This window comes from Branchiostoma belcheri, unplaced genomic scaffold (genome assembly GCF_001625305.1).
Source record: "Branchiostoma belcheri isolate BF01 breed outbred unplaced genomic scaffold, Haploidv18h27 scaffold31, whole genome shotgun sequence".
Classification (NCBI taxonomy): Eukaryota; Metazoa; Chordata; class Leptocardii; order Amphioxiformes; family Branchiostomatidae; genus Branchiostoma; species Branchiostoma belcheri.
The window spans coordinates 1,362,841-1,373,317 of record NW_017803921.1 but is presented as its reverse complement, the minus strand read 5'-3'; the positions used below and the strand labels follow the sequence as shown (position 1 = coordinate 1,373,317).

The window sequence follows — 10,477 nt, the reverse complement described above, 5'->3', positions numbered from 1 at the left end:
CGTATACTTAAGAGATCTTAGGGCTTCACAAACTTTTATCTCACCAATATCAATTTCATCTTCTTGCAATAATAAATGACCTGCAAACTAAGACACGCTTACCCCAGTGTCGCCCGCAGACCCCGCGGTGAAGTCCCAGGCGCGGTAGTACAGGAAGGCGGTCCCGGAGAAGTCCGGGTCGGGCCGGAAGCGGAGCCGGTACCGCCCAGTGTCCCCGTCCTCTCCCAGCAGCACCGCCGAGCTGGACGACACCGCTCCCAGGCCCGACCAGCTGGTCCCGTTATCTGTGCTGTACTCCCACACGCCGTGAGAGCTATCAACGCCTGGTGGGACGTCAACAAGTCAATCAGTCGATCAATAAACCAATCCATCAATCGATCCATCAAGCAAATTAATAAGAAATGAATGAGAGAATTAGTAAAACAGCGAGGAAGAAAATGAGCACACAAGTGAGTAAGCTAGGGAAAATGTAATCTCCAAACGCCAATAGTTACAGGAGGCCAATGGCTACAGGCGGCCAATATAGACTCCCATTGCCCCATATAGGATCTGCTTGAACATTAGGGAAAATGTTCATTAAGCGAGTGTGGGAACTACAAGTACTAACCAGTAACAGCGATGCCGATGTTCTGCTGCGTGCCGGGCCAGGTGAGGTCCACGTCATCACAGTTGGACACCAGGACGGTGATGTCATCACCCGCAGGATCAGTGACGTCCTCATCGATGGGGTTAAAGGTCACCACTTGTGACGTGTCGGCGGTCGGCGCGTCATTGGACGGCTGTACGGTCAAAGTCACGGTCACATGCTCCTCACTGTAATAGAATTTCAGTCCGTGTTTCAGCCTCCCCCATGACAGTTACTACTAGACATGTACGTGGCTTTCTGGTAAATTCGTGATTGATTTTTGCAATTGGCAATCATCTACTGTCACTTTATGCGGTAAACAGTACAGACACTTTTTTTCTTAACAGCCTGCAACAGTTTAAATTTTGTAACGTTTGTGCTTCCTTACCTGAACGGTCCTGTATTGCCCGTGTAGGTGGCGTTCACAAAGTCACCGTTGGAGAGGGTAGACGTGGAACCTGGGGGTGGAGGGGACGTTTAAATTCTTAATTGTTATTTTCTTTATTACAATACAACACTGGCATTTTCACAATTACTCAATTATGACATTTGGGCATATAACAAAACATTTGCCATACCATGCCATACAGTGAATAATTGTGATTATCTATCTAAAAGCATAAACAGATCAACCTGAGAGATCCCACGCCACGAAGCTGATGGTGGATTCGCCGCTGAAGTTCGGGTCTGGGATGAAGCGGAGGAAGTTGAAGTACTCCGCCTTCAGCACAACGGACAGCGCAGACAGCGTGCTGTTCCTGTACACGGTACCGTCCGGCTGTCTCCCGCCGTCAGCAATTTCTGTAATCAGAACAGGCTTTCAGTACCAAGGACAGCATCAATAGCACAACCATCAGTAAAACAGACAGTGCAGACAGCGTGCTGTTCCTGTACACAGTACCGTCCGGCTGTCTCACGCCGTCAGCAATTTCTGTAATCACAACAACCGGGAGTTATATTTCAGTACCAAGGACAGCATCAATAGGACAACCCACAGTGAAACAGACAGCAAGCTTTTCTGATACGCTGTGCCGTCCGGCTGTCTCACGCCGTCAGCAATCTCTGCAATAACAACAACAACCCGGAGTTAGCTTTCAGCACCAAGGACAGTATCAATAGTACGACCATCAGTGAAACAGCGTGCTGTTCCTGTAGCTGTACACAGTACCATCTTGCTGCCTCACGTCGTCAGCAATCCCTGTAATAAGAACAATGGCTAGTGGCTAGCTTTCAGTACCAAGGACATCAGCATAAGGGTAACCCACAGTAAAACAGACAGCACCGACAGCATGCTTTTCTGATACGCTGTACCGTCCGGCTGTCTCATGCCGTCAGCAATCTCTGCAATAATAACAACAACCCGGAGTTAGCTTTCAGCACCAAGGACAGTATCAATACTTATAGGAAAACCATCAGTAAAACAGACAGCGCAGACAGCGTGCTGTACCTGTACACAGTACCACCTGGCTGTCACACGTCGTCAGCATTTTCTGTAATCAGAACAATAGGCAGTGGAAAGTTTTCAGTACCAAGGACATCACCATAAAGGTCCAATTTTAGTCACACAGTGATCCCATTCTAGTGAAGAAGGGGCCAAAAGCACAGTATTTGTCCCCGTACCTGTGTAAGCGCCGGGCCAGGCCAGGTAGTCCCACTGCCCGTTGGTGTTGTCGGCTCCGATGATGGCGATGCCCTGAGTCGCACCCGCGTCGTTATCACTGATGATCGAGTCAAACCCTAAAACAACAAACTGGGATCAGTTTTTCTTTTATAGCATGAGAAGTATCAAAGTTTTTGACACTTGTTGTATCGGAAAAGTAAGCATAAGCACATAAGCGGTTATGCACACGCATCAACACCACAAGCACACATGCATGCACACACAACACACACGACAAACCACCAAAAGCACTCTCATACACACACGCACATACACTAACAAATACACACACGACAATGAAAGTAAAAGGTTTAAAAATGCCATTCAGATCTTGTGTCTAAGTGTTATGTGCCAGCGAGAAAGAGGCGAAGGTAGAAGTAAATACTCATGCGCAAAGAAGCGATATGCCAGCGGAGTTAGCCAATAAGACTTCACTAAAGGCCTATGTAACATCTTTGCACTTTTTTGTTGTACGATCTACCACGACATGAAATCTCTCGGAAACCTCAATACACCATTTGAGGCGTTTCCCTTTATCAAGTCGACCAACACGTAGCTGGGGTAGTGGTTGTGAGGTTCGATGTTTGGAGACAGTTCAAATCTTGAGTTACGCGATGTCCTACAGACGTTGGTCAGCAAGATGTACCCAGAAGATACGAAGATACGATCTGCATCTGCCGCTTCCATTCGTTCTTGATGGTCAGTGTTCTATCCACGGTTGCCCAAGATTTCACCGTTGTAATAGATCGTGTCAAAAAAACACAAAGGTCTCTTACCAACCAGAAAAGGTAAAAAAACTTCACCCCACGCGGGTATAAGGTATTACCTATACCTATGAACTGCAGCACGGTTATGGGAACCTGCGTGAACTTATTGGCGTCTTCCTGTGTGGAGAGAGAAGGCAGCGGGTTGGTGTTGAAGTGTGGCGCGTCGTTCACGCGTGTGACCGTGACGGTGACGGTGGTGACGTCACTCTCCCGGGCCCCGTCATTGGCCGTGACGTGGATGACGCGGCGTGACGTAGCAGGCTCCTCGGCTTCGTTGTTGTAAGTCAAGGTCAGAAGAACCTGGCGGAAAAAACTGCCGTTAGTTTTTTTTTTCTTCGATATATGAAAGATAGCGGACAGCACAACACAACTAGTACCTTTTTTATTCCATCGTTTTCATGGCTCTATTTGCAATTTGATTTTGATCACGTGAATCTTAAAGTGATATTCTTTATTCAAGATAAAGCATAATACATTTAGACCACACATTTTGACAACAATTCTTTAGAACCACACTTGATCATAGATCAATAACTCATTTTTTCAACCTTTATTCAAGTCTATATTTTGTATCATCTTTGAAATGAAATCCAAATCCAAGATTTAAAAACAAAATGTCACTGTCACCTGTAGATATTCGTTTGTGGAGCTGAGTCCTGAGATGTTGAGTTGCCCGGATGTGAAGTGCACCACGGGAGCGATGATGACGTCAACACTCACGGTCTGCCCCAGCACGGTCACGTGTTCTACCGTCGTGATGTTCTGTACACGCAGAACCTCCAGATCTCCATCAGCCTAACACAGAACAAAACGTTTTTGCTTCACAGATATCACTATGGTATAATTTTGCATTACATTAAAAAGAATTACACACCAGAAAATTGACTTTAAACATCCAATTTTGCAGCCCTGAAATTACTCTCCAAGCAAAGGTTTGAGTTTAGGGTTATTTTGGGCATGTGACAGGTTTTTTTTTATGGGCCGACCATTTTTGCACTGGTACATTCTTTTACGTTAACACAAAGATACCATGAGTGCAAAAAAGAAATCTCGACAAAAAAAGCCTAAGAACATGCCAAAAATAAGCCTAACCCCAAATAAACCTCTGCTTGGAAAGTACACTGAAATTACAATGGATGTAATTACTACTTCCTGTATCCCACCCACCGGATTGGTGATCTCCGCTATGACGTAGCTAATGTCGCTGCTGCTGTCGGAAGCCGCCAAGGTCGCGTCCTCTCTCACAATGGACACCGGACCGCCATCTTCCGTGTAGGTCACGGTCAGGTCAGTCCCGGGGTCAGCCCCGTTCAGGTCAACCACCGGCCTGTGTCTGACCTCCAGACACGTGACGTCACTGCCCCGCAGACCGTCCGCGCCGGTGACGTCGACCGTGACGTATCTGACGGCGGTGGAGTCGGGAGACGGGTCGGAGTTGCCGTATGTCACGGCGTTTAGAACGTCTGCGTACCGCTCTGCCGTATCCGCGCCCGTAACCGTCAACTGACTGGCTGCCGCATCGTACGACCTATCAAGGAAGGATTGTTGTATTCCACAACGTGTTATTCCAAGACATGTTTGTATACCAAATCACAGTGCAGCTGGAACTTGTATGAACATTTTACTGCATAAGTCTAAGCTACCTTACGGCCTAAAATTTGTGTAAAGTCTTACCTAAGAATACGCCAAAAAAACAGTAACTCAAGCAACCAGATATGGTTAGGGAAACTGTCACTATCTAAAAATAGTGAATGTTTTGCATGGCATTACGTATGTACTGGCCTAGCTAGGTGGATAAATATGGGATCTTGATGTGATAGATAAAGTATCGCTGCTTGTGTGAGGAAGGGTTGTATTTGACTTACCAATCGACGTTCGGCTCGGCTGCGACGCGTAACGACCACGAGAACATCTCCACGGCAACGGTGACATCACCAGCGTCAACGACCAATCGCCATGCTCCGTTCACCGCTTTTCCCGCCAAAGCCGCGAGGGACGAGGACGGTTTCAGGACACTGGTCAGGGCGCTGCTGCGGTTCGCGCAGATGTCGGTAGGGGGCGTGCCGCTGTCGTGGAAGACGAAATAGGCAAGGGAACTCAGGCTACAGCCGGCGGTTTCCTGCATCAGAACTACCTCAGTGCCGTCAGGATGGTAAAGAAGGAGGGCCGGGGTGACGTCTGACCCATTGACGGGACTTACAACCATCTGTACCGCCACAGACACTTCCCTCACGCGGCCTCCTTGTTCCATCAGGATCTCATTCTGTATCGACGATGTTGATTGGTCGAGGCCCGCCGCCAAAGACGGCAGTAGGCCATCCAGCGCTTCCGTACTATCTGATTCCTGGAGGATGACCAGCGCCCATCGGACGAGTCGACCGTCGCCGCTTTCCGAGACCAGATCGGTGACGTGGAGCGTCCAGTCCCCGCCTGCACCCGTTCCGACGAACGCGGAAAAGTCTCCGTCCGGTTTGAAGGAACCATGCGACTCGTACCGGCAGACTCCGGGCTCGGATCCGGACTTAGAGAGGCTGGGGATCTCCCCGTCCGTGGAGTCGATGTCTGCATACCCTGCAATACCGAGGAAAACCGCTGGGGAGAGGTGATACTGTGAACAGGCGTAGCCGCCCGGACGCAGGGCGAGAGTTTCGGTCACTCCGTCATGCTCTAGTTCCAACTTCAAGTCTCCGATCCACGAGTGTTTTACGTCCACAATGACGACGACTTGTCCAACAGTTTGGTTGCTCTGGCTCACTGACAGGGCGTGGGACACCGTCTGTACACCGTCCGCGCCTACAGGCGTGTTCAGTTCTGCAGATTCGGCGACGATCGGCAGAGGGAGCTGCTCCGTGGGGGTGTACGAGACAGCCAGGGATTCGGCAGTCCCGTCGGTCGCGTTGTGGAGGGTGAGGCTCATTCCTGATATCAACCCGCCGCCGTTTGTTATAGCCGCGCTTGCAACGATATTCGCAGGCCCGACCTCAGTATCAAACGTTACCGGGCACGATCCGGCCCCAGACAAACCGACCGATACGCTTGGAGGAGAACCTTCGGGCATAACGGCGACGTACACCCGATGGAAGGCGCACCTGTCATCGGTACACGCTCGCACGGTAACCATGCGGGTTCCCTCTGTTGGACTTGCCGCGCTGTTGGTGTAGCTGATTCCGTTCAGAACGGTTTCGTAGGCTGTACTCTGCCCTATGCCAGTCACGTATATCACAGTGGTGTCTGAGTAATATGAAACACTTACTGACGAAGATGATTGGCTGGAATATGTTAGCCTTTCCTGCCCGGTGTCTGAGGCATACAGCAGGCTGACTGTCATGGACTGTACGGACGAGGATGTTGTTATACCGAAACCGATGGTTTCCAGGGAGACGGACTGTGCACTGCTGTCTGTTAGGTTCAGTGTGGTGTTGGCTGCCGACAGGGAGATCTGGACAAACATGAGCACATGAAATTTTGAAATCTTCAATTTTGAGAGCTTATTCTAGAAGGATGTTTATATAAAATCCAAGCCCGGTACATGTAATCTTTTTCTAGGTATAACCAGCGTTAACATGTACTTGTTAGTTGATACCTAGGGATCTGCAATCAAATTGCTTTAATATACCTCCATCAACCAATCACGTACTTAAGCTATAGAACGAATCCAACCTTAAGCCTGGCGTGAACTTGGCAATCAAGTCGTATTGATGTCAACTGAAGTCAGCAAGACATCCTTTGCTACATATTAATGTCAATGCTAGCATACTAGGTTTTACTATATATTAGTAAGAGTAGTTGGTCGTAATACTGCAACCATACAAACATAAACAAACAAAGATGTACCTGACTGGGTGTACCAGACGAGACCACGATCTGCAGACATTGTGGAACAGACGTGAGCGCGGCACTGTCCTCTGCCTCCAGACAGATCACGTGAGTACCTACGTCATCAGTGCTGGGAGTCCACTGGAGATCATACACGGCTGAACAGGAAAAATAAACGACATTAACTTCGTGATATGAACACAGGATGCTTCAGTTTGTTCTTTCTGGAATTCATAAGATGCTTAGAATGAAAGTTCATCCTCACTCAAACTTTAATCCACTGTGTCTAGGACACGGCATAAGATCCACTGCATTTTACTTTAAGTCAGGTATTTATTTTACACCTGGGCGAAGTGAAGAAACGAAGTTCCCGAATCTGTAACGGAAATTCCCGAATCTGTAACGGAAATTTCCGAACCTGTAACGAAAATTCCCGAACCGATAATGGTAATTCCCGAACCTGTAACGGAAGTTCCCGAGTCCACAGCGGACGTTTCCGTCAGACTCCAGCCGTCCGGTAGTCCCGCCGTCCCGCGCATGCTCAGTGTGTTCCCGCTGTCCCGGTCCGTGACGGTGACGCTCTGGGAGAACGTCCCGCTGACGCTGACGTAACGCACGGCGCCAAGCACGGCGGAGAACGGCTGGACGGTGGGTGGGTGGAAGTCCGGGGTGCTGTCATGCAGGTGGAGGATCAGCTCTTGCATCGCCTGGGGTGGGTCAGAGATACGAGAATTAGTGGAATATTAGATAATCTTGCGTTGATGAAGGTTAGTTAATCTTGCCCTTTAACTATCGAAGAGTATATCCCATTACGTCGGTGAAAATTAGACATCCAGGTACATAATACTCATAGGTAATATTCAACTGCACTATTGGATGATAAATTATTTCAGGACGCTTCACTTCTTCAACGGAAATGCTGAGTATATCTCATTCTTATCAAGTACAATTTGATCAACGGGTACCTTATACAAAATGTTAGGTGTGGTAGGTCGTTCGGTGTGATTTATTCAGCATAAATATATATATATAGGCTGCGTTTAGGAGCTGATATGTTTGAGCCGTTCTGTACTATAGAGCATACTCTGAAGTGCGATGGGACCAGGGTTCTTTAACGTGTTTGATGTGTGGCTCTCCCCAAACGCAATCATTATCAGAAGGGTGAAAATTGGGCCACAGTGATATAGGCTATATCAATATTATTGTGTCAAGTACCTTAACTCCCGTGACGGCGTCCTGTATCACCACCAGAGCGGACCAGAGCCCGCTGGGCAGCCCGGCGGCGTCCCACGTNACCCTGCCCGCCGCGGCGTCCAGCTGCAGCCCGGGGGGCGGGCCTGCCTGGCCCGAGCCGTACTCCGCTGAGGAGGCCAGGCCGAAAACCACGGGTGTTCCTGGGAACAGCAGACACATTTGACTTTTACATTAGCAAATTATCATACGTTAATCGCACATGCGTGCCATAAGGCCAATAGCAAGTACACGTAACATGGAGATAGTGATGGCGAATTAAAAAAAAATACAATACAAATACATGTACCACATTCTAAAATATACATTGGGCTACTTTTGTTACGTTAGACTTCTTCTTTTGAGGCAGTGGAAGACGAACTGCCCACGTCTTCTATAATGTGTGGGTTGTTTTGTCTTCAAAACTGGTTTCATGGTCAGGAATATATTTTGGACGCGGTGCTATGGTAAAAAAAATGTTTTCTTGTACTTTGTTCTCTGTTTCAATTGCAATGTTCTTTTGTCCGTGTCCGTTTGCAATTAGCCTTCAGGAATAAGCTTTATATATCTTATTTACCGTCTTATACTTCATACTTCGTGCAGGTTTACCCATGTACAGTAAAAGGTAACGTCCCTTACCTGACGCAGACGTGGCAGGGAAGTAGAACTCGGCGGTGTGCCCTTTGTACCAGTGTACGACAGGTAACGTCGCCAGGTGTGGTCCCGAACCCGCTGTCAGGTCAACAGTCGTCTGGAGCGTCATGCTGGCAAATCATGGAGAAGTGATTCACTGTCTTCATTTCGTTTGTTCGTGTACTCATCCATTCGTTCGTGTATTCCCATTCAATTTTCCATCCATTTAGTTATGCAATGCATTTATTCAGATCTATTCCTTTTTCATTCCAGCTGTATATATCGATACAGATACAGATTCAGTCATTCATTCATTCATTCATCCCCTCGCTCCTTCACTCAGTATAGATTGGACGAATAAAAGTTGAAAACTATGCGGCACCAGATGTCTTACTGGGGGACGACTGTGGTGTGATAGGGCCACTCTATATATATTAATTCATTCATTTATCTACACATTAGTTTCATGTATCAAAAACATTTAGCATGTACATACCTACGTTAGGTGAGTGTTACATTTGTATGTGTTGTTGACTGATGGCTATGCAACGTCCATGCATTAAACAAAACGTAAGGAAGACCCTCCCTACTCACGTAGTGCCTCTGTTGTTGAGCAGTGCGTTGCCACGGCAACACTGTGACAACGACACTTCCCATGATGCAGCGGAGGAGGCTCCGAAGTCGTGCGTCACTTCCGCTGACGTCAGGATGTACCCTTCACTGGACACCTCAACAACCTGGTTGGAACAAATAACGTTTGAAAATCAATAAAAACTGATAGAAGAATTTCTACTAACTGCCAATAAAAACTGAATAATAAGGGCAAATTTTCTATTTGATTCGTAAGGAAATAGGAAAATATATTAAAAAAAACAGTGTGCAATGTCTTACATTTTGCGATCACAAATGTCTCACTATTAGATAAGATTAACTTTCATCCACATTTAGCCAAAACTGAGTATAGACGGGGGACGCCGGGCAAATTTGACCCACGCATTTGAGATTTCACAGCAACTTGTCGTCTGCACACACATAAAAAAACATTTTTTTCCTTTCAAATCATTATTTCTGTCCTAACGTTAATTTGTAAAGAAATTGTCGTGAATCTGTATGTCTTGTTTGTGCCTACATTGTATTTCATGTATATGTAAGGTCAGCACAATTCAGCAGTCCATAATTTGTATGTACTGCTGCCATGCTGACCATTGTTCGAATAAAGAATAAAGCAGAAGAAAATGAAGCCATCACCATAACGTCCAAGGCGTCGGTTGACTGACTGCCATCGTTGAAGTTCAGGGTGACCGGAACACCGATGACGTCGCCGGAAGTGACGTCAGGCCGGAGTGACGTGTGGTAGGACAGGCTGATGTGGAACACCGCCACGCTCCGGCCGGAAGTGACGTCGCGGGTCCAGCTGATGGAACCATGACGTAGGTACTGGTCTGAACGGTAAAAATTAAAGATGTTTATTGTACTTTCATGCTCTTAGAAGTTAAATACATATGATGGTGGTTAAGTTCTATGGAATTGAAATACAGGGAATAGTATACGTGAACAAATCTGATCCACATCCACAGCTAAACATGTTAGTTGATGTGTCATACCGACTGATCAAAAGTATACATATACAATATACTGTTCAGTGAAGTTTGAGAAATGTATACATAAACGTCCCTTACACAGCTGTGCACCTGCCGGTATTTTGAAAACTCAGCAAAACAGTAAGATTGTTTTAAGACACGCCAG

At 47.1% G+C, this 10,477-nt stretch overlaps 1 protein-coding gene across 1 annotated transcript in view; it reads right to left on the bottom strand.

Annotated features, from left to right (window-relative positions):
- LOC109474460 overlaps positions 1–10,477 on the bottom strand; it is a 35,860-nt gene that overhangs the window by 16,476 nt on the left and 8,907 nt on the right. The window contains 15 exon segments of the mRNA XM_019774752.1: positions 103–323; positions 608–813; positions 1,014–1,083; positions 1,259–1,426; positions 2,246–2,362; positions 3,112–3,352; positions 3,680–3,847; positions 4,220–4,580; positions 4,918–6,491; positions 6,887–7,026; positions 7,329–7,575; positions 8,084–8,262; positions 8,738–8,862; positions 9,326–9,468; positions 9,980–10,173. Coding sequence (XP_019630311.1) covers positions 103–323; positions 608–813; positions 1,014–1,083; positions 1,259–1,426; positions 2,246–2,362; positions 3,112–3,352; positions 3,680–3,847; positions 4,220–4,580; positions 4,918–6,491; positions 6,887–7,026; positions 7,329–7,575; positions 8,084–8,262; positions 8,738–8,862; positions 9,326–9,468; positions 9,980–10,173 — 4,154 coding nt within the window.